General features: G+C 42.7%; 2 protein-coding genes across 5 annotated transcripts; both read left to right on the top strand.

Moving 5' to 3' along the window:
* Nucleotides 1-2,491: 2,491 nt before the first annotated feature.
* On the top strand, nucleotides 2,492-7,481 carry fip1l1b (FIP1 like 1b (S. cerevisiae)). 3 transcript variants are annotated; one of them, XM_049720563.2, is made up of 16 exons: nucleotides 2,492-2,763; nucleotides 3,087-3,141; nucleotides 3,510-3,606; nucleotides 3,683-3,801; nucleotides 3,897-3,961; nucleotides 4,024-4,134; nucleotides 4,382-4,512; nucleotides 4,646-4,764; nucleotides 5,001-5,054; nucleotides 5,579-5,678; nucleotides 5,757-5,910; nucleotides 6,012-6,093; nucleotides 6,187-6,239; nucleotides 6,329-6,524; nucleotides 6,630-6,776; nucleotides 6,966-7,481. In XM_049720563.2, the coding sequence occupies exons 1-16, from the start codon at nucleotides 2,682-2,684 to the stop codon at nucleotides 7,105-7,107; spliced, it is 1,707 nt and encodes a 568-aa protein (XP_049576520.1). In that variant the 5' UTR covers nucleotides 2,492-2,681; the 3' UTR covers nucleotides 7,108-7,481. The 3 variants fall into 3 exon arrangements, with proteins under 3 accessions (XP_049576520.1, XP_049576522.1, XP_049576519.1); XM_049720562.2 differs by having other exon boundaries at nucleotides 2,493-2,763; nucleotides 6,963-7,481; XM_049720565.2 differs by lacking the exon at nucleotides 5,001-5,054.
* A 987-nt stretch (nucleotides 7,482-8,468) lies between these two features.
* LOC125968974 (uncharacterized) lies at nucleotides 8,469-12,431 on the top strand. Of its 2 annotated transcripts, XM_068650772.1 has the most exons (11): nucleotides 8,469-8,672; nucleotides 8,730-8,872; nucleotides 8,939-9,000; nucleotides 9,087-9,200; nucleotides 9,564-9,662; nucleotides 9,734-10,942; nucleotides 11,019-11,164; nucleotides 11,232-11,293; nucleotides 11,376-11,489; nucleotides 11,832-11,930; nucleotides 12,215-12,431. In XM_068650772.1, exons 1-6 carry the CDS (start codon nucleotides 8,559-8,561, stop codon nucleotides 9,856-9,858), a joined length of 657 nt encoding a protein of 218 aa, XP_068506873.1. In that variant the 5' UTR covers nucleotides 8,469-8,558; the 3' UTR covers nucleotides 9,859-10,942; nucleotides 11,019-11,164; nucleotides 11,232-11,293; nucleotides 11,376-11,489; nucleotides 11,832-11,930; nucleotides 12,215-12,431. The 2 variants fall into 2 exon arrangements, with proteins under 2 accessions (XP_068506873.1, XP_049576523.1); XM_049720566.1 differs by lacking the exons at nucleotides 8,469-8,672; nucleotides 8,730-8,872; nucleotides 8,939-9,000; nucleotides 9,087-9,200; nucleotides 9,564-9,662 and having other exon boundaries at nucleotides 10,760-10,942.
* Nucleotides 12,432-23,809: the final 11,378 nt, after the last annotated feature.

Below are 23,809 nucleotides of genomic sequence, written 5' to 3'. Positions count from 1 at the left end.
GTTGCTAAGAGTTACTTTATAGTCGAATTGTGGTGTTTTATGCCCCTGTTATGACCCACTTAATAGACTAGACAAAGAGGAGCACCGGTTAAAAACACCCCCAAAAGCCACACTGTTGGTTTGCACTCGCCAGTCGAATTATAAATCGAAGTCGCGTGAGGTCATATATTCTTGTTGAAAATCTGTCTGTCTGCCTGTCTGTCTGTCTCTTTCGCGCTCTCTCTCTCTCTCTCTGTCTGTCTGCTCATGGATTATTAGAGATTTCATATTGAATATCTTAACTGTACATTATGAGCATGTTTGTTTATCTAGCCACATTTCCTGGAGGAAACAAGTGGGCACTAATGAGCTCAACAGATGGATCTTTATAGTCCAGAACAAAAGAAAAACTGCTGCGTTCAGACCACACACGTGTAATCCAGGGAGATGATGTGGATTGACGATATGCCGCGCGTATCTGAGTGCGCTATTATCACCGTGTATAATTATGCCGATAGCCCTGTGATCATCCTCGGTCAGGATAAATACGATTAGCATCGACTTGGCTGAAAACCGCCTTAATCCAGCGTAAAGCGAGCGAGAAGGGTGTGGGCAGGCGGAGACTGAGAAGATGGTGCTTAGTGTATGAGGAGGGGGAAAGAAATGCAAAGATGGGGAAGGAGTATGTGTGGAGAAAGGATGGAATTCAAAAGAAGAAAAAAAAAGTGGTCTTGTTGTATAATGATAGTCATTTGGTGTGTTTTAAACCAGAGTTTTGTTTCTCTGAACTATTATTGTCTAATAAGTAAATTTAATTGTTGCTATTTTTGTTGTTGCACAAAATCAGCTCCAAAGAATTGCATTAAAAAAAAAAAAACTTCAGTAAGATAAAAATGCAGATGTGATATTTTGTCTTATGATGGCCATAATATTATTAAATCTAATCACTGAGACAAACCAGTCGATTAAAAACTGTTCATTACAAAACAATATTTTTACATACTGGGTTTTTTGTATTTATAATGTGGTTGTAGAAAAAAATCAAGTGTTGTTATATCAAATATGCCCCTCCCTCTTCACATGGATTTCAAAACCAGTGATTGCGAGTCATTGCGAGTATCCATAGCAACATTACATTACATTTATTCGGACCGCACCCAAATAGACACGGCAATTTTAGATGTAATTTCTCAGATACTGCAAATTTCCCCTATTAAAGTTCATTTCCATCACAAAGTTTAGGTTTTCCCTCACAATTTTTTTTTGGGATTGACTGACTTGTGTTAATGTTTTTCAAAATGGAATTATGTGAAATAAAACAAGAATGTTATAAAGTTATTTTTTCATTTTTGAGTGCTATTATTGTCAAAAGAAGAACTACTGAATTTGATACAGTTCTTATTAGATTGTGCAGTTGTACCTAATGTGGTGTCCAGTGAACGCTGCTTTTTTCACTTCAGTATTATGTTTCGTTGAGATTCATTTGATTGGGGCGTGTCAAAATCATAATCTTATTTCCTGTGTATTCCTCCCTTCTAAATGAGCACACTTGTATCAAAAATCTTGCATTTGCTTTATCTGTTTTTGGTTCGTAAATGAACATAAAAATAAGAACGAGAATAAAAAAGGGAGGGGAAATGGGAGGGGGCGGGGGGTGATGGATGAGAGAGGAGAGACAAAGAGAATGAAATATTGCGCAATGATCACTTTCCTTCATTGTGCGTGTGCACTGCTCAGTGAACAAACATGTAGATACACACAGAGTAGCACTTTTCAATTATATCAGATGTGGCACACTATAAACACTCTGTGACGATGTTGATTTTGTTTTTCCATCCCAGATGCACCACATTAAAAGATGTTGGCATGATATCTGTATGCAGAATTATCACCACAGTAAAGAGGTTCTAATAGCTAAAGTGGTGGGGAAAAAACGAGAATCCACAGATTTCCAATGGCAATTAGTGACATTCTAAAGTGGCCCCTCTTAACTGGTCACAAGCCATAAATGCTTTTACAATGCGTGTTACATTACTAGGGCGACTTCTGATGCGCAACACAACCACAACAGTAGACACGTGACACCACTTTATTGTTGACAGGGCTAAATGTTGCTCCGTAAACTCACTAAAAGACTGAAGACTGAACAAAAGTGTCACATATCTGACTTTTCAGTGAGTAAACCTTGTCCTTCAGAAAAAGAAAAGGTCAGGTGAACGAATAATAATAATAATTAATAATAATAATAATAATAATAATAATAATAATAATAATAATAATAATACATTTTATTTGTAAGGCGCCTGTCAAGGCACTCAAGGACGCCGTACAAAGATAAAATAGCATACACAATCAAATATAAAAACAGTATAAAAACAAAAAATTTAAATATATAAAGCCAAGGCATGAAGACACTATCGAACAGTTCAAGTCCAGTTGACTTTGACGTGTTTTGGCCACTAGGGGCACTGTGTTATCCGACCTACACTAAGCTACCAAGTCGTTGACCATTACAGAGAGAGCGCCTTCATTCGCTTCCGGTTTTGACGCTAGCTAGCTAATGTTGGAGATGAGTCTATGAGCTCTTAATATTTTCTCACACATTTGCGTCCCTTCTAAAGGGAATAATCATATGCGTGCACCTCCACGGAGAAAAACTGTTCAGCCTCGTGTCAGTAAAGCTGCTTTAAAAGTTCGCAAACATGTCTGTCGCCGAAGAAACGGACAAAACGACCACGGCGGAGGCTGGCGCTGGAGACGAGGAGGAAGAATGGCTATATGGAGGTAAAAAGCTTCTTTGCCATCTTACATGAGGGCTCAAATCCAATTGGGGCATCAATTTGAGTGACAACCGAGTTAGAAATAACCAAATAGCAAAGTTTTCATCACAGAGGTTTTAGCAAATTCTGGAGACCGGGACTTAGCTTAGCTTGGCTAGCCAGACTGCGCATCTGTAGCTTAGCCGCGTGACACTGTGGGGGTTTCAATATACAACAATTTTATCAAATTCTCAGTTGTGTATTTTGCTTTCACATTCACAGTAATGTTTAATACAAGACATAAGTTTCTTCGTGGGTGACTTAATCACGGTATTATCTTGTTTTTAGATGAAACCGAGACCAAAGAAGAGGACGAAGAAGCTAAACAACCAGCTGATGACAGGTAATGGACACCTGACGTGCACTTCGAATAGGGGAAGATAACCTGCCGCTAGTTGGCACCCAAGTCTGGCGACTGTATGGCCTCACTAGAGTGATGCAAATTATAGCCCCTCTGGCTTCTTTCTTCAATCTGGCACTTGAAAAACTGGTACTGATCGTTTGCACTCGAGATGTGCGCCCCATTGGCTCAGATAAACACATCATATGTGCACCAAAATCCAAATACAGGAACTCTTCTAAATATTAAATTACATATAACAGAAATGCACGTGTGCACAGTTAAACAGTGTCAGTCAAGTTTAACTTTGCTAGAGGTGACCCTGTGAAGTCATGGTTGAACAGGATTCAAAACTTTCATTTGATCCACAGTGCTCCTGCTGAGGCCCCTGCTGAGGCCCCTGCTGCCCCTACTCCTCCTCCTGAGGAACCTACCGAACATGCCACAGGAAACGGTGTGGTGTCAGAGGTAGCCCTCTTAATAGGCAACAGCAATTGTAATGAATCAAATACGGTTCTGTTCCTTCAATGAATGTTTTTCACAGTCACAGGCCACCGAGGACGCTGTGGGTGATGATGTGGAGAGTGACAGCGACAGTGACGACGACGACGATGATGTCCGTGTCACCATTGGAGACATTAAAACTGGGGCTCCACAATACGTGTATGCTTCTGAGATAACGTTTCTATTCATAGAAGACTATTGAGATACTTTTGATGCATGTTAAATTTGTTTTTTGTTTGTTTTTTCTCCTACAGACCATATGGTGCTCCACCTGTCAATCTCAATATCAAAACACCTGGCTCCAGATCTTATGGACAAGGTAGTCCTCTATCTTTGGCACATCTTTAGGGCCATGTTCAACCCTTTTTTTCCCCTCCCTAGTTTCCTCAAAAGTGAAAGGAGTTGATCTCGATGCTCCTGGAAACATTAATGGTGTCCCAGTGCTTGAAGTGGATATGGAGACGTTCGAGGAGAAGCCCTGGAGGAAACCGGGTATGTTTGTGCATACTTGTCCATCATCGTAATCAGGATGGAATTTTCTGGCTTTTGTGCTGTTTTTCGTTAACAGCTATCTATCTACATGTATCGGTCACAGTAATAGTAGTGGCAAAGTCTGACATTTCATTCGAAGCAGAACATTTGTGACACACTGTTAGTATTTCTGCCTTGCAGTCAAAGTAGTTGTGAAAACAATTCTTGGCAACAAATTGAAGAATGAAGTTCTCTTGTTGATTTACAGGGGCGGACTTGTCGGACTACTTCAACTACGGCTTTAATGAAGACACATGGAAGGCTTACTGTGAGAAACAAAAGCGATTGCGCATGGGCCTGGAAGTTTCAACTAGTGGCTCGGGGACCAGTAAAATTACTGTGAGCACTTAATGTCGTCTTAGGTTCTTTCAATTCCAAAGTCCTCGTATTTATCTTTTTGATTAGGAAATCATTACAATGCGAACAAAATTATCCTCTTGTGTCTTTTGTTTTCTTCAAAATTCCTTCCCAGGTCCAACAAGGCAGGACAGGCAACGACAAGGAAATATCCAGCCTTGCTCTTCACACTTCCAAATCTGACTTCCCGTCTCCGACCAGCCTGTACAAGTCCACCACCAGTCAGGTCCCTAGGTAACTTGAATGCCTTTTATTCTCAAGACATTTCAGTCACCATGACAACAGACGGGTGGAAGGAAAACCAGCTTTGTTTTCTTGTTGGAAAAGGGACACATAAACAGTGAACATCAGATGTGTAAACCTGAAAACGATGTGTTTGCGATAAAAAAAAAAAAGCGTCGCGAGACAAAGACATCTTCCTTTCTGTGTGTGTTGGTGTCTGTTACTCTCATTTCTTTTACCCTTGGTAGGATCTCCCCCCCTCAGTGGACTGGTCCGCCTGTCCCGGATATGTCCTTTTATACGTAAGTGGGCGCGACATTGTCCCAGTCGGCGAATAGTAAAAAGAAAAGGGGGAGCTGGTGTGTTTTTAATGACCAGCAACAAACGAAATGCTTCTTCTCTGTATGTTGGTCCGGTAGTTGGTAAACCGAAGGCTCATTTGGAAGCTTTGAGACGCAGATGAATACGGGGGTGCCTTCCTCTCTCTTTTCAAAAACTTACATATAAAGACTAAGGGAAGACTCAATTGCCCTAAGGTATGAGTGTGAGAATGAATGTTATTTTTCCTCTCTTCGTTCCCTGTAATTGACTCGCAACGAGTGCGGGGCATGGACCACCTCTTGCCCAAAGTCAGCTGGTGGGAAAGCTCAATTGCAACTTTAATGAGGACTGACTATAGAAAATGGGTAGAGGGTTTGAAAATGGTATCATGATGTTTGCACACCAGTTTGGACGGGGCGGTTATGTTAAGAAAAATGATATGCAGCATATTTAACTGAAGCTGTGAGCTTGATGAGCAATTGTGTGTTTTTGGATCGTTTCCCAGGAAGACAAGCGGTACCATAGATGTGATTGGTGGAGGGACAGCCACCATCAGTAGGGTCGAAGGGCGGCGCAGGCACAATCTCGACGGCAATAATATCCAGGTTCTTAAGTCACTCCCTGCCACACAAACAGCGAAGTCAACATTCTTAACTTAAAACAAATCCTTTTTTGTTGCACAGGTGATCTCTGAACACTCTACATCGGAGGCTGATGCTTCCGCCACGAAGATCCCCACCTTCTTTCCCCCTGGCCCGCTGCCTCCAAACATCCCCCCGCCCCCGTTCCTCCCCCCACCACCCGTCAGCTCAGCACCGCCACTTATCCCGCCTCCCCGTGAGTTTAAAATTGTATTGCTTTGCCAGTTCATTTTATGCAAACGATATTTGTGCGGCATGTGAAGGCTAATTGGTTCTTTCTGTTTTTGTTCCTCTCAGGGTTGCCCATCACTGTTCCTCCTCCTGGGTTTCCACCTCCACCCAGTGGCCCCCCACCTTCAATCATTCCTACTATGGACAGGTAACATATACTGGTATTTTTGCTGTAAAATATGTTTTATATACAAACCACACACACGACCATAGTGTTACAGCTCTTGCATTTTCTCTGCAGCCATGCTGGAGGTTACGACGGACGCTCTATCCCCCCGTATCCATTCCCTCAAGGTAGCCAACTTGAATGCTCATTTTCTGCAGCGTCCATTGGCTGCTGGGCGCTAAACATTGAAACCCTTACGCTGCCACCTTGTCTTCAGGAGCCTACCCTCCCCCCCTGTCTGGAGGCGTGCCGACGTCCTGGCCCCCGTTGATGGAAAACGCCAAACCGTGGGACTACTACTCCCGTCGGGATGACAAACGAGAGAAGGAGCGAGAGCGACCCCGAGAGAGGACGCATGAGCGAGAGAGAGAGCGAGAACGTGATCACAGCCCCGCGGTGATCGGCTACACAAGGTGAGATGAAAATGGTATTCTCATAACTGTTAAAAGTGGCTTTTTGTTGGGGTCAACACAATTATATATTTGCCCACCTGCTTACACGCCTTTCACTTGCCGCAGCGATGAAGAGCGGTATCGTTACCGCGAGTACCAGGAACGCGGTTACGGAGACCGCCATCGTGAGCGGGCGAGCCGCGAGAAGGAGGACCGACACCGAGACAGGCGGCATCGGGAGAAAGACGAGGGACGCCACAAGTCATCTCGCAGGTACGCCGTTGTCTCGTTTTCCAGCCTCGGCGTCACGGCGCCCCCTTTTTGCCCCGTCCTTTTTCCATTCCTCTCTATTGATTTCCCCCTCTCTATTTTCTCTCCCACTCACCTTTTGTACCCTTCAACTGTGCTGCTAACTTTGCACTTACTTGAGTTTCCACCTTGTCTCCCTTTCTCCATTAGCAGCAGCAGCAGGAGGAGGCACGACAGTGAAGAGACCGACAGCCACCGGAGGCACAAACACAAGAAGAGCAAGAGAAGCAAGGAGGGAAAAGAGGCCAGTGAGGACATGGGCGCAGACCAAGAGAACCAGGAAGCCATGGAGTGAGCACCCCTGCCCCCCATCACCCCCTCTGTCTTTCTGTCCGACCCACTAAAGACAAGAGTGTAAAATCGAGGCCACAGTGACATGTATCCTGTCACTTTTCAACATCAATTTCCATTCACCACTTTTATCTGCTGTTTTCCCATCCTGCAATGTCGCCGTTGCGGCCGCAGCAGAGGAGGTAGTGAAGGCGCAGCCATTTTGCATCTCTCCACCACTGGATGACCTCATTGCCTCAGCCTCCTCCCTCCTTTTGTCCTCCCAACAAGGTCCTTGTTTCCTTTCTCTTTTTGTTTGTCATGATGATTCATATTGTGTATTAAGAGTCATTAGTTCCAGAGTTTGTCAACTTCAATTAAAGAACACGTTTTTGATAACTTGGCTCAATGGATTAAATATCCTTAATTTGCATTTAGTGGTGCCTATGGTTCTCACTTGGAGGTTAGAATCTCAGTTTTTTGTATATGAGTATAATTTTGTAAATTAGTAGGTTGCAAAATTACTATTTTGTTCTTGTAACTCTGTGCAGGCAGTAAAAATCAATGCCAGTAAAACAACGAGACAGCAGAACTTACCTGAGCGTTAATGAAACGAATGTAAGTGGGGAAAAAAAAAACACTACTCTGTTTACAATTAATGTTAACAGACAGAAAATGTAAGCCCAGCTTTAAGTAGTAGTAATAACCTGATTTGTTGGAATTAGACATTTTTAATATTTCATTCATAATCAATGTAATGACAATATTTTGTTGCATAATTCAAAACTCAATGACATTTTTATAAATGTCTAGTTATTGTTGAATAAGTAGCATAATGTGGTGCGTCACTGTTTTGTGGGAAAACCGGGCAACGGACAGTCACATTTTTTTTAATGTCTGTGAGGCCCGGTGATCACCATCTATTGACAAAAACAAATTTGTTGTCAATAAAAATTGTTATCGCAAACAATCGAATCCCACTGCAGTACCTATTGGACACATATTCACTCTGCTCTGATCTTTCTTTTTATTTTTTTTAAAGAATTGTCCCGAACCCTGCTGTGATCAAACAAAGAATAGCAGATGAAAGAATCCCACAAGGGCTCTTTGTCATAAAAGTTGAATTAGTGACTTAATTAATCACTCAGTCTTCACTTGATCATCACAAGTGACCACCAAGTGTTACAGAAAGAGATTAGAGCAGTGATGCAAAGCGCATGCACATATCAAACTACTCCGTAACTTATCCTCGCAGGTACTTTTAAGGATTTTAGACCAAATGGCAATAATCGCCTCAACAAAGCTGCTCTGTAAAACGCCGATTAGATCGAGATTCCTTCCATTCCTCATAAGGGTCAAAGGTCACCCCCCTCTCTCCCATCGAACACAAAAACCCTTCTGCCTGGTTCGCTTTGCTTCACTAACGTCCACAGCTGGAAGGGTAAAAAGGTTCTCAAAAAGCCGTCAGAAGGGAAGATGAAGAGCTGCGGGGTCGTCGTTCTTTTGCTCGCTCTTCTCTGCGTGGGTCGCGCTGCTCCGTTGACGAGCTGTGACACTTTGCTGAAGCCAATCAGCATCAGCAATGAAGAAGTAAGTGTAAACCCGCATCCATGATTTTTGGAGGAATCAGTGTTGTGGACTTGACAGATGTTGGGGCGCTGGCTGTACATCGGGGGGAGCTCCGACCTCCCGGGAAGTCGATCTCTGGGACATCTGCTCAACAGCATCTGGTTGGACATCCGCGCTACCTCCCTCAGCAACGTGCTCACCATCTTACAGACGCAGAGAATGTAAATACAGTAGTTGTGACACAATTGCAACTAAAAACCAATCGTTAACTGGGACTCTCTCTCTAGCTATGGCGAGTGTTCCGGGATGATCTACAACGTGACCATGCAAAACAGCACATTATTGATCGGTGAGCGGACACGAATTAAGATAAGATATTTTTTGGTTTAATGATCCACTACAAGGATTTTTTTTCTCGTGTGTTGTTTTTGACAGAGCATCCGTTTTACCTCAAGGAAGTATACCTGCAGACAGACTGTGCAGACTGCCTGGTGGTCTATGAAGAAGTCAAAACCAGCCAAGACTCCTTTAAGAGTCTTTTGCTGTTCAGTAAGACATGCAGTGAAATTTGTCATTTTTCTATGACTGACGTCGGGAGAGAAATGAGACACTTGGTTGACTGATGCTTGGTTGATGCTTCATTATTGCTTAGTTGATTTTTACTTGACTGAGTTTTGTTTTTGTCACTTGTTGATTGGCTGTTTGGTTGCTTGGCTGATTTTTGTTTTGGCCAATTATTGCAAGGTTTGAAGTTGATTGGTTGAACTTTGCTTGGGTGTTTCTTGGTTGAGTGTGACTTGGTTGTTGGTTGAAAGTTGGTTGCCCGATTTATGTTTGAATCGATGGTTGGTTTGTTGATCCAAGCTCTCAGTCGGTGTTTGTTTGGTTGATGGCTGCTTGCTTGATCTCCAGGCAGGCAACGGAGCGTCTCACTTGCCGATGTGGAGATGCTCAAGATGCAAGCAAAGTGTCTCCAGATGCCCTCCCCACTCATGATGGACCCGAGCTATGGTGAGAAGTCTCGGATCACGTAGTCATTGAGTCACCATCATTTCAAACGCTATATTATGTCATGTCCACAGAACTCTGCCCAGACAACATTGCAACCTCGGATGGACTTGCTGCCTTCAACTCGATGTTAGAGGCCAAGATGGGACAGCGGGTTGCGAAGCTTCTCGACCAACTTTTTGACTTCTTTATCAACTGATTGTTGGAAAATACTTTGACAGTATTGTGCTGTTCACGCATCTGCTAGTGTACACGCTCAAATCAAACAAGTAGTGTGTTGCTCTGATTTACTAATAAAGTTCATTCATAAAATAATACTTTATTTACCTTTGAAAGGGAGATTGTGAGAGTAATGCTTCGATCAGGTTTAGGCAACTTATTTTGTGTGAGAAAACACAAAAGAAAAACCTATAGTAGTTGTCAATAGTTGGTTGCTATGATTTGCTGTTAAGGTTAATAATAATACATATCTATTTATATACCGCACATAAAACACAACCTAATACTTGTGTGCTCTCTGTTTTGGGCACAATAGTCAAATGTTTGCATCTAATATATACATTTTACAATTAATGTAAGAGGTATCACAATTGAATTATAATTATTCAACATAATTTTGATTGACATCAGCAAAATCAATCAGCAAAATCAATATAATTACCTATTGACAGGACTCTGAGTGGGCTGGATTATATATTATTTGTTAGCGCTATACTTTGGCTTAGACCAATGGAATTCCAGTCCTCGGGGGCCACGTTCCAATATGATATGTCATCCTAAAAAAAAAATCCCTCGTTAAGTGCGCCTGAGTCAAAAGTTAGGCTCCTGCAGAAGGTGAAAATGAACTAAACTTTTCACTCGTGTGTTTAACGAGGGTAACTTGGAAATCGTATTGGAACGTGGCCCCCAATGAATAAAATGAAGAAAAACAAAAAGTGGACGTCAACAATCTCAGTTTCTTACACAATTATCAATCCCATTTCCCGAAAAGTTAATAAGTGAACATTTTTGGCTAAACATTCCCCTCCATCTCAAAACACATTACAAAACGTGTGTAAACAAGTGGCTGAACTTTGATACATTTATAAACACTCGAATTGCTTTAAACAGTTGCATTCTAGACCAAGCAGCCACAATATTTTCACGCAAATCAACACGCTGATCTAGCCATGATGTTGTTCTTAATCCTTGCTTTCACGTTTCTTTCAGCAGGCCTCTCGGCCCCTCTGACCTCTGACTGTGACACGTTGACCCAGCAGGTGGAAATCCCAAGTCGCGACCCGGTAAATTACTTCCCCGGTTGAGTCAATGAATACGATCAATTGCGTGCAAGTATTGTTTCTGCTTTGTGTGTTGCAGCTCTTGGGCGTGTGGACGTTTGCGCTAGAAAGTACTGACATTCCAGGCTCCAAACTCCTGTTGAAGATGTTTGTGGAAAACGTGTGGGGGAAAGTCTTCCCGGCCAATGAGAGCGACTCCATCTTTGTGTTTCAAGTCCAGAAAATGTACAGTAATTACAGATTGTGTTTGGTTCACATATTGAATATTATGACCTGTCGTGTTTTTGAAAAGATTGGGCCGATGCTTCAGTATCACTTCAAAGTTGACCTTGGTCAACAACACTCTGCACACGGGTAAACATTCACATTGATCATTTTTTGGACTTTGTGCTAACAAAAAGTGCAAATGGACGTTTCTTTTGTGTGTTTGCATTAGAGCATCCCCTCTCTGCTAGTGAAGTTCTCTTGAGGACCAGCTGCTCTGACTGCATTCTTCTTCTGTCTAACACTACCTTGGGAGAAAGCACATACCGTACTATGCAGCTTTTGAGTAAGAATTACAACTACATCTCTTGATGGACTGTTCACCTCCCTTGGGCCGAACCACGCGGCCAAAACCGACAAGTGTCTGACAATATGTGGGGTAGTTTTCAATAGTCGGCCAGAGGTGACGGTCAACCTGTGCTCTAAGGGCAATTCCAACAAAAAGGGTCCAAAATTTATATGACTTTGATGGTTGCTACATGCCTCCTTTGGTACACAGCAAAAACACATTCTACAAATATGGCTGACATGCATGGTAATCTTTTAAGCTAGCAAACAAAAGATTAATTGTCCTGTTTTAAAGCTGTCAAAAGTCCACTTGAGGGAATATGAGTTTTGTGTTCTCCAGCCAGAAGACCAAAATTAACGAGTGCTGAGATTGATGAGTTCAAGAGGCAGGCCGCATGTCTGAATTTACCCCCACCCGCCATCCTGACTGCAAACAAAGGTGAGGACATTTGACTTTTTCAATAATATGATGTGGTGGCTTTTCAAACTCAAACTGTCCAAACCACTTACCTCACACTTCAATTCAATGATATAATTTAAAAAAAAAAATCTCAATTTTCATTTGCTGTATTTCTATCTTGAGGCAGAGTGACTACATATCTGTGAGACTGGCAAGATTAGCCTGCTCGAAAAACAAACTTTTACCTTTTAATTTGTTAGATATTACTGGAGAGTTATAGCTCATTTAAGTACTAGTACTTACTTTGTCTTTTAATTTGCCAGGTTTTTGTCCAGATTCATCAGCTTCAAAAGACACAGAGACCACTGATTTAACCTCCGTCCTCAGTCAAGCTAACCCAGAATATATGAAAATATTGGACAAGCTGCTCAGCAGTCAAAGTGGAATAAAGATGATTGTGGATTCGATGAGAAATCAAAAATAAAATAAAAAACAATACAAAGAGACCATGTTGATCCAATAAAAAAATTTCAATCAAAATGTTTTTTTTAAATTATTGTATTTGTCAATAGAATTAATGTAGCTCGCAAATATTTTTCAAATTGATTAACAATCACATTATGATTCTGGCCTCAGCTCAAGTAGCCATTTAATCACTGTCATTTCAGAAACTAGATTACGTCTTATTCTTATGTACACGGAAGTATGTCCAGACAACATTGCAACCTCAGATGGACATGGTAACAAAAAGTGCAAACGATTGTTGCTTCTTTTGTGTTTGCATTATATATGGTCATATTGTTTTTTTTCTCCTAAATAAGCCTTACTTACATGGTCTTTTTTTTTTCTTTAAATAAGAAAAGCCTTACAATACATGGTCGTTTTGGTCAGGTTAGGGCGGTGCTATACCAATCCTAAAGTGATTCGTTCTTTTTTCAGTTCATATGACTTTAACCAGTAGGTGTCAGGAATGCGCATTGAAGCTGGTACCACCTCGCCGTAAAACAAAACGAAGAAGAAAATGACGTAACTTCCTGTTCACGAACGAGTCGTGAATTGCATTTCCCGTTCAACAACTGAACGGATCTATGAGTGAACGAGTTAGTGAGTGAGTGATTTGCATTTCCAGTTCATCGCAAGAACGGTCAGTGAGGGAACAAATCCTGACTTTCCCGTTCGCGAACGAGTCAATGGATCAACTGCCTTCCTTCCCGTGCATCAACGGATCAGTCAGTGAACGTGTTGCGTCACCCTCCCGGCGTGAACTATGTAAGCCAGAATGTAGATTTACGATTTGCCATGGAAAGAAAGAACCACTCAGTGAAACAGCACTTCTTTTATGCGCGTTTTCTCCAAGCTCCAAGTTAGCAAACGGCTAACTTTATTGCATGAAGCGATGCGCCTTCATGCAAACAACGCTTATGCTTCTCTTTGGGTAATCTTGATTTTATAACACTTATAGTAGTTTTTAAATAACGTATATGCATATATACGCCTAAATACTGTTAGCCAATATATCTACTGCAATTTCACATCAGATTGCTGGTTTGAAATTTACATTTATTATTTATTTTTTTAATAAACATTAAAACCTGGTTAAACTTGTCTGGTGTTTTATTCCTTTTTATTTTTTGGGCATGAAAACAAAAATTTGACATTTGGTTAACTGCTTTATATATATATTTGTGTTTTACGTTGTGTAATATGTGTTGGTGTTCCCCCAAATAAAGAGCAAGTAGTCAAATACACGAGGTAAAGAGAAAAAAAGAATAGATAAACAAAGGGTTAATTGCACAATAAAAGCACATTGTAAAATATTCTCACACCTGGGATCGAACCAAGTTTTTACCGAGCACGCGCCCATGTCACTAACCAGTCAGCTATTTCAACCTATCAGGTGATGGTGGTCCACATTTTTTTGTACTAGTGATGTGCATTCCAGTTTGAATCTGGAATCGGTTCACTCAAAATTTTTGTTCAAAATAGTTGTTCACCGAATCGTTTGCTACACTTTCTTATTTATTTATTTTTTTTACCTCGTGTAGTGTACCTATTGTATGTTGTCCATGAGGTGTACTAAATCACAGGCCATTAGAGGAAAAAGCTTAATTAAAAGTGAAAAGTAACACTCCCGCCCTCACCCCCACCTCCTAATTGGCTGTTGGATCCGTGACGTCATTCGGACACTCCATTAGGTACACTGCCATTTTCAAGTGTACCTAATAACAGGCCACTTCATTAGGGAAATATCATGGTCAAAGGTCACAGGTGTCAAGCTCGGCTTAAACTGAGTGCCAAAAGTCCCAATGTGACTTGAGCTATATTTGCATAGATTTTGGCCTATTATACTTCCGCTTATCCTCTCCTGTAAGAATTCTGCATCAACCAGCCTGGACAAGATTTGAGGAGGACCACTTCTCCAGAGGTGATGCTGTGGACTATTCTTGCCTAGATCGACTGGGACGGTTCCTAAAGGGAGCCACTTCTCCAGAGGGGTCTAAGTGTGGTGCTTCATTTTATTAAATGCTGTTTTAACCTACATGAGTGCCAAAAGTCCCAATGATCGTGAGCAGCAGGGGGGGGGCCCATTTCAACCCCTTACACTGAGTGCCAAGCAGGGAAGAAATGGGTACCATTGTTATAGTCACTGGTATGACTCGGCAGGGGTTTGAACCCACAACCTCCCAATCTCAGGGCGGACACTCTCCTCTTAGGCCACTGAGCTGGTAAACACTTGTATCGTAGTATAACACTTATAGTCGTTTTTAAATAACGTGTATACCTATATACGCCTAAATATTGTTATCCAATATATCTACTGCAATTTCACATTAGATTGCTGGTTTGAAATTTGCTTCTGGCGTCTTATTCCTTGTTTTTATATTCGCCAATTAAAACATAAAAATCAGCTTAATCATGCATTTTATTTTTTTTACCTCGTGTAGTGTACCAAAATATCCCATAATTATCTGCCTAAATAATTGTGACTAATTTAAAACTATTCTACTTGTTAATACCTACAAAATAACATATTCTAACCGGAGATTGCATTGACCTAATTTTCACATGGTCCTTGTTTACATTTTGCATTTGACACTGACAGCTGTCAAGTGCCACGTTAGGGCTCTTCTTGTGTAACTTTTATTTATTATGAGTTTTCTTTTGTAAGTTTAACTTTGGGTACTTCGAAAGTGTCATTTTAAATTGTACTTTGCTAGGTGTTCGTGTACACAACGTGTTGTGGTGACATCTGCTGTGGAGTCTTCAGCTAGTCGCTTGTGAGCTGCTCCATAAAACCATACATGTTCCATGTATTGACAGCAAGGCTTCCATAGGTTAGTGGTTAGTGCTCTGGGCTTTCACCCCAGCGACCTAGGTTCGAATCTCAGTGTGAACAAAAAAAATTTTATCATAGAAAATTTGCAATATAGTTGCTCGTGTAACCATAAAACCATACATGTCCCATGAACTAGGACCAAGGCATAGGGTAGTGGTTAGTACTCTGGTCTGTCACCCCAGTGACCCCGGTTCGAATCTCAGTGGGACCGAAACATTTTATCATAGAAAATTTGCAACACAGTTGCTCGTGTAACCATAGAACCATACATGTTCCATGTACTGAGAGCAAGGCTTCCATAGGGTAGTGGTTAGTACTCTGGTCTGTCACCCCAGTGACCCCGGTTCGAATCTCAGTGGGACCGAAACATTTTATCATAGAAAATTTGCAACACAGTTGCTCGTGTAACCATAGAACCATACATGTTCCATGTACTGAGAGCAAGGCTTCCATAGGGTAGTGGTTAGTACTCTGGTCTGTCACCCCAGCGACCCCGGTTCGAATCTCAGTGGGACCGAAACATTTTATCATAGAAAATTTGCAACAGTTGCTCGTGTAACCATAGAACCATACATGTTCCATGTACTGAGAGCAAGGCTTCCATAGGGTAGTGGTTAGTACTCTGGGCTCTCACCCCAGCGACCCAGGTTCGAATCTCAGTGGGACCAAATCATTTTATCATAGAAAATTTGCAACACAGTTGCTCGTGTAACCATAAAACCATACATGTCCCTTACACTGAGAGCAAGGCTTCCATAGGGTAGTGGTTAGTGCTCTGGGCTTTCACCCCAGTGATCCAGGTTCGAATCTCAGTGGGACCAAAAAATTTTATCATAGAAAATTTTCAACACGGTTGCTCGTGTAACCATAAAAACATACATGTCCCTTGCACTGAGAGCAAGGCTTTCATTGGGTAGTGGTTAGTGCTCCGGGCTTTCACCCCAGCGACCCTCAGTGGGACCCAAAAAAGTTAGGGTTAGGGTTAGAGCTCGGGTTAGGTTTACAGCTAGGGTTAGGGTTACAGCTAGGGTTAGGGTTAGAGCTAGGGTTTGGGTTAGAGCGCTTACTAGGGTTAGGGTTACAGCTAGGGTTAGGGAAGGGTTAGGGTTAGAGCTTGGGTTAGGGTTAGAGCTAGGGTTGGGGTTAGAGCTAGGGTTAGGGCTAGGGCTAGAGCTAGGGTTAGAGTTAGTGCGAGGGTTAGAGCTAGGGTTAGGGTTAGGGTTACTGCGAGGGTTAGGGTTAGAGTTACTGCGAGGGTTAGGGTTAGAGTTACTGCGAGGGTTAGGGTTAGAGTTAGGGCGAGGGTTAGGGTAAGAGCTAGGGTTAGGGTTAGAGCTAGGGTTAGAATTAGAGTGAGGGTTAGAGCTAGGGTTAGGGTTAAGGTTAGAGGTACGGTTAGGGTTAGAGCTAGGGTTAGAGTTAGTGCGAGGGTTAGGGTTAGAGCTAGGCTTAGGGTTAGAGCTAGGGTTAGGGTTAGAGCTAGGGTTAGGGTTAGGGTTAGAGCTAGGCTTAGGGTTAGGGTTAGAGTTAGAGTTAGGGTTAGGGTTAGAGCTAGGGTTAGGGTTAGAGTTAGAGTTAGAGTTAGTGCGAGGGTTAGGGTTAGAGCTAGGGTTAGGGTTAGAGTTAGGGCGAGGGTTAGGGTTAGAGCTAGGGTTAGGGTTAGAGTTACTGCGAGGGTTAGGGTTAGAGTTAGGGCGAGGGTTAGGGTTAGAGCTAGGGTTAGGGTTAGAATTAGAGTGAGGGTTAGAGCTAGGGTTAGAGCTAGGGTTAGGGTTAGAATTAGAGTGAGGGTTAGAGCTAGGGTTAGAGCTAGGGTTAGGGTTAGAATTAGAGTGAGGGTTAGAGCTAGGGTTAGGGTTAAGGTTAGAGGTACGGTTAGGGTTAGAGCTAGGGTTAGAGTTAGTGCGAGGGTTAGGGTTAGAGCTAGGGTTAGAGGTAGGCTTAGGGTTAGAGCTAGGGTTAGGGTTAGAGCTAGTGTTAGGGTTAGAGCTAGGCTTAGGGTTAGAGTTAGGGTTAGGGTTAGAGCTAGGGTTAGGGTTAGAGTTAGAGTTAGTGCGAGGGTTAGGGTTAGAGCTAGGGTTAGGGTTAGAGTTAGGGCGAGGGTTAGGGTTAGAGCTAGGGTTAGGGTTAGAGTTACTGCGAGGGTTAGGGTTAGAGTTAGGGCGAGGGTTAGGGTTAGAGCTAGGGTTAGGGTTAGAATTAGAGTGAGGGTTAGAGCTAGAGTTAGAGCTAGGGTTAGGGTTAGAATTAGAGTGAGGGTTAGAGCTAGGGTTAGGGTTAAGGTTAGAGGTACGGTTAGGGTTAGAGCTAGGGTTAGAGTTAGTGCGAGGGTTAGGGTTAGAGCTAGGGTTAGAGGTAGGCTTAGGGTTAGAGCTAGGGTTAGGGTTAGAGCTAGTGTTAGGGTTAGAGCTAGGCTTAGGGTTAGAGTTAGGGTTAGGGTTAGAGCTAGGGTTAGGGTTAGAGTTAGAGTTAGAGTTAGTGCGAGGGTTAGGGTTAGAGCTAGGGTTAGGGTTAGAGTTAGGGCGAGGGTTAGGGTTAGAGCTAGGGTTAGGGTTAGAGTTACTGCGAGGGTTAGGGTTAGAGTTAGGGCGAGGGTTAGGGTTAGAGCTAGGGTTAGGGTTAGAGCTAGGGTTAGAGTTAGAATTAGAGTGAGGGTTAGAGCTAGGGTTAGAGCTAGGGTTAGGGTTAGAATTAGAGTGAGGGTTAGAGCTAGGGTTAAGGTTAGAGGTACGGTTAGGGTTAGAGCTAGGGTTAGAGTTAGTGCGAGGGTTAGAGCTAGGGTTAGGGGTAGAGCTAGGCTTAGGGTTAGGGTTAGAGTTAGGGTTAGGGTTAGAGCTAGGGTTAGGGTTAGAGTTAGAGTTAGAGTTAGTGCGAGGGTTAGGGTTAGAGCTAGGGTTAGGGTTAGAGTTAGGGGTAGGCTTAGGGTTAGAGCTAGGGTTAGGGTTAGAGCTAGGCTTAGGGTTAGGGTTAGAGTTAGGGTTAGGGTTAGAGCTAGGGTTAGGGTTAGAGTTAGAGTTAGTGCGAGGGTTAGGGTTAGAGCTAGGGTTAGGGTTAGAGTTAGGGCGAGGGTTAGGGTTAGAGCTAGGGTTAGGGTTAGAGTTACTGCGAGGGTTAGGGTTAGAGTTAGGGCGAGGGTTAGGGTTAGAGCTAGGGTTAGGGTTAGAATTAGAGTGAGGGTTAGAGCTAGGGTTAGGGTTAGAGTTACTGTTTTTTTTTTTTTTTTTAAACTACCATACACGGTAGTTTTTTTTAAACTACCATTTATGGTAGTTTTTTTTTTTTTTTTAAACTACCATACACGGTAGTTTTTTTTAAAACTACCATTTATGGTAGTTTTTTTTTTTTAAACTACCATACACGGTAGTTTTTTTTTAAACTACCATAAATGTATGGTAGTTTAAAAAAAAAAAAAAAACTACCGTGTATGGTAGTTTAAAAAAAAAAAAAAAAAAAAAAACTACCATAAATGGTAGTTTAAAAAAAAAAACTACCGTGTATGGTAGTTTTTAAAAAAAAAAAAAAAAAAAAAAAACTAACATAAATGGTAGTTTAAAAAAAACTACCGTGTATGGTAGTTTAAAAAAAAAAAAAAAAACAGTAACTCTAACCCTAACCCTAGCTCTAACCCTCACTCTAATTCTAACCCTAACCCTAGCTCTAACCCTAACCCTAGCTCTAACCCTAACCCTCGCCCTAACTCTAACCCTAACCCTCGCAGTAACTCTAACCCTAACCCTAGCTCTAACCCTAACCCTCGCCCTAACTCTAACCCTAACCCTAGCTCTAACCCTCACCCTCGCACTAACTCTAACTCTAACCCTAACCCTAGCTCTAACCCTAAGCCTAGCTCTAACCCTAACCCTAGCTCTAACCCTAAGCCTACCCCTAACCCTAGCTCTAACCCTCGCACTAACTCTAACCCTAGCTCTAACCCTAACCGTACCTCTAACCTTAACCCTAACCCTAGCTCTAACCCTCACTCTAATTCTAACCCAAACCCTAGCTCTAACCCTAGCTCTAACCCTCACTCTAATTCTAACCCTAACCCTAGCTCTAACACTAACCCTAGCTCTAACCCTAACCCTCGCCCTAACTCTAACCCTAACCCTCGCAGTAACTCTAACCCTAACCCTAGCTCTAACCCTAACCCTCGCCCTAACTCTAACCCTAGCTCTAACCCTAACCCTCGCACTAACTCTAACTCTAACCCTAACCCTAGCTCTAACCCTAACCCTAACTCTAACCCTAACCCTAAGCCTAGCTCTAACCCTAACCCTAGCTCTAACCCTAACCCTAGCTCTAACCCTAAGCCTACCCCTAACCCTAGCTCTAACCCTCGCACTAACTCTAACCCTAGCTCTAACCCTAACCGTACCTCTAACCTTAACCCTAACCCTAGCTCTAACCCTCACTCTAATTCTAACCCTAACCCTAGCTCTAACCCTAGCTCTAACCCTCACTCTAATTCTAACCCTAGCTCTAACCCTAACCCTCGCCCTAACTCTAACCCTAACCCTCGCAGTAACTCTAACCCTAACCCTAGCTCTAACCCTAACCCTCGCCCTAACTCTAACCCTAACCCTAGCTCTAACCCTAACCCTCGCACTAACTCTAACTCTAACTCTAACCCTAACCCTCGCTCTAACCCTAACCCTAACTCTAACCCTAACCCTAAGCCTAGCTCTAACCCTAACCCTAGCTCTAACCCTAACCCTAGCTCTAACCCTAAGCCTACCTCTAACCCTAGCTCTAACCCTCGCACTAACTCTAACCCTAGCTCTAACCCTAACCGTACCTCTAACCTTAACCCTAACCCTAGCTCTAACCCTCACTCTAATTCTAACCCTAACCCTAGCTCTAACCCTAGCTCTAACCCTCACTCTAATTCTAACCCTAACCCTAGCTCTAACCCTAACCCTCGCCCTAACTCTAACCCTAACCCTCGCAGTAACTCTAACCCTAACCCTAGCTCTAACCCTAACCCTCGCCCTAACTCTAACCCTAACCCTAGCTCTAACCCTAACCCTCGCACTAACTCTAACTCTAACCCTAACCCTCGCTCTAACCCTAACCCTAACTCTAACCCTAACCCTAAGCCTAGCTCTAACCCTAACCCTAGCTCTAACCCTAACCCTAGCTCTAACCCTAAGCCTACCTCTAACCCTAGCTCTAACCCTAACCCTCGCACTAACTCTAACCCTAGCTCTAACCCTAACCGTACCTCTAACCTTAACCCTAACCCTAGCTCTAACCCTCACTCTAATTCTAACCCTAACCCTAGCTCTAACCCTAGCTCTAACCCTCACTCTAATTCTAACCCTAACCCTAGCTCTAACCCTACCCCTCGCCCTAACTCTAACCCTAACCCTCGCAGTAACTCTAACCCTAGCTCTAACCCTAACCCTCGCCCTAACTCTAACCCTAACCCTAGCTCTAACCCTAACCCTCGCACTAACTCTAACTCTAACTCTAACCCTAACCCTAGCTCTAACCCTAACCCTAACTCTAACCCTAACCCTAAGCCTAGTTCTAACCCTAACCCTAGCTCTAACCCTAACCCTAGCTCTAACCCTAAGCCTACCTCTAACCCTAGCTCTAACCCTAACCCTCGCACTAACTCTAACCCTAGCTCTAACCCTAACCGTACCTCTAACCTTAACCCTAACCCTAGCTCTAACCCTCACTCTAATTCTAACCCTAACCCTAGCTCTAACCCTAACCCTAGCTCTTACCCTAACCCTCGCCCTAACTCTAACCCTAACCCTCGCAGTAACTCTAACCCTAACCCTCGCAGTAACTCTAACCCTAACCCTCGCAGTAACCCTAACCCTAACCCTAGCTCTAACCCTAACCCTCGCACTAACTCTAACCCTAGCTCTAGCCCTAGCCCTAACCCTAGCTCTAACCCCAACCCTAGCTCTAACCCTAACCCAAGCTCTAACCCTAACCCTTCCCTAACCCTAGCTGTAACCCTAACCCTAGTAAGCGCTCTAACCCAAACCCTAGCTCTAACCCTAGCTGTAACCCTAACCCTAGCTGTAAACCTAACCCGAGCTCTAACCCTAACCCTAACTTTTTTGGGTCCCACTGAGGGTCGCTGGGGTGAAAGCCCGGAGCACTAACCACTACCCAATGAAAGCCTTGCTCTCAGTGCAAGGGACATGTATGTTTTTATGGTTACACGAGCAACCGTGTTGAAAATTTTCTATGATAAAATTTTTTGGTCCCACTGAGATTCGAACCTGGATCACTGGGGTGAAAGCCCAGAGCACTAACCACTACCCTATGGAAGCCTTGCTCTCAGTACATGGAACATGTATGGTTTTATGGTTACACGAGCAACTGTGTTGCAAATTTTCTATGATAAAATGATTTGGTCCCAGTGAGATTCAAACCTGGGTCGCTGGGGTGAAAGCCTAGAGTACTAACCACTACCCTATAGAAGCCTTGCTCTCAGTACATGGAACATGTATGGTTCTATGGTTACACGAGCAACTGTGTTGCAAATTTTCTATGATAAAATGATTTGGTCCCACTGAGATTCGAACCTGGGTCGCTGGGGTGACAGACCAGAGTACTAACCACTACCCTATGGAAGCCTTGCTCTCAGTACATGGAACATGTATGGTTCTATGGTTACACGAGCAACTGTGTTGCAAATTTTCTATGATAAAATGTTTTGGTCCCACTGAGATTCGAACCGGGGTCGCTGGGGTGACAGACCAGAGTACTAACCACTACCCTATGGAAGCCTTGCGCTCAGTACATGGAACATGTATGGTTCTATGGTTACACGAGCAACTGTGTTGCAAATTTTCTATGATAGAATGTTTCGGTCCCACTGAGATTCGAACCGGGGTCGCTGGGGTGACAGACCAGAGTACTAACCACTACCCTATGGAAGGCTTGCTCTCAGTACATGGAACATGTATGGTTCTGTGGTTACACGAGCAACTGTGTTGCAAATTTTCTATGATAAAATGTTTCGGTCCCACTGAGATTCGAACCGGGGTCACTGGGGTGACAGACCAGAGTACTAACCACTACCCTATGCCTTGGTCCTAGTTCATGGGACATGTATGGTTTTATGGTTACACGAGCAACTATATTGCAAATTTTCTATGATAAAATTTTTTTTGTTCACACTGAGATTCGAACCTAGGTCGCTGGGGTGAAAGCCCAGAGCACTAACCACTAACCTATGGAAGCCTTGCTGTCAATACATGGAACATGTATGGTTTTATGGAGCAGCTCACAAGCGACTAGCTGACTCCACAGCAGATGTCACCACAACACGTTGTGTACACGAACACCTAGCAAAGTACAATTTAAAATGACACTTTCGAAGTACCCAAAGTTAAACTTACAAAAGAAAACTCATAATAAATAAAAGTTACACAAGAAGAGCCCTAACGTGGCACTTGACAGCTGTCAGTGTCAAATGCAAAATGTAAACAAGGACCATGTGAAAATTAGGTCAATGCAATCTCCGGTTAGAATATGTTATTTTGTAGGTATTAACAAGTAGAATAGTTTTAAATTAGTCACAATTATTTAGGCAGATAATTATGGGATATTTTGGTACACTACACGAGGTAAAAAAAATAAAATGCATGATTAAGCTGATTTTTATGTTTTAATTGGCGAATATAAAAACAAGGAATAAGACGCCAGAAGCAAATTTCAAACCAGCAATCTAATGTGAAATTGCAGTAGATATATTGGATAACAATATTTAGGCGTATATAGGTATACACGTTATTTAAAAACGACTATAAGTGTTATACTACGATACAAGTGTTTACCAGCTCAGTGGCCTAAGAGGAGAGTGTCCGCCCTGAGATTGGGAGGTTGTGGGTTCAAACCCCTGCCGAGTCATACCAGTGACTATAACAATGGTACCCATTTCTTCCCTGCTTGGCACTCAGTGTAAGGGGTTGAAATGGGGCCCCCCCCTGCTGCTCACGATCATTGGGACTTTTGGCACTCATGTAGGTTAAAACAGCATTTAATAAAATGAAGCACCACACTTAGACCCCTGTGGAGAAGTGGCTCCCTTTAGGAACCGTCCCAGTCGATCTAGGCAAGAATAGTCCGCAGCATCACCTCTGGAGAAGTGGTCCTCCTCAAATCTGGCAGTTGGTCAAGAATGTGTATAGTTTAAATAATTATAACTTATTTATTTCAGGCAAAGTGATGCACATTGAATCTGTTCTGTTACAGACTAAAAAACAATGCTATTAATAGTTCTCCTTTATTATAAGTTGATCTTTCTTTTTTATTTATATTTTGTTTTCTTTAATGTTAATAACATGGGGCGGGAGGGCGCGAAATGTTTCCTTCTCCCTATGGGGGACATCACAGAAAATTATTGAGAAGCACTGGGTTAGGGGCCATATGTCAAAGGTCAAGGATCAGGGGTCAAGGGGTAGGAGTCAAAGCTAAGGGCTCAAGAATCATAGGTGGTAATTTAAAAAGTAAAAAAAAGTCTTACTATATATAGTCTTTTTTAAAGCCTTATTATACATAGTCATTTAAAAATAAAAGCTTTACTGTACATAGTCTTTTTTTTACAAATAAA

Source organism: Syngnathus scovelli, chromosome 5 (assembly GCF_024217435.2).
Source record: "Syngnathus scovelli strain Florida chromosome 5, RoL_Ssco_1.2, whole genome shotgun sequence".
Lineage (NCBI taxonomy): Eukaryota > Metazoa > Chordata > Actinopteri > Syngnathiformes > Syngnathidae > Syngnathus > Syngnathus scovelli.
This window is presented reverse-complemented; position numbering and strand designations above follow the sequence as displayed.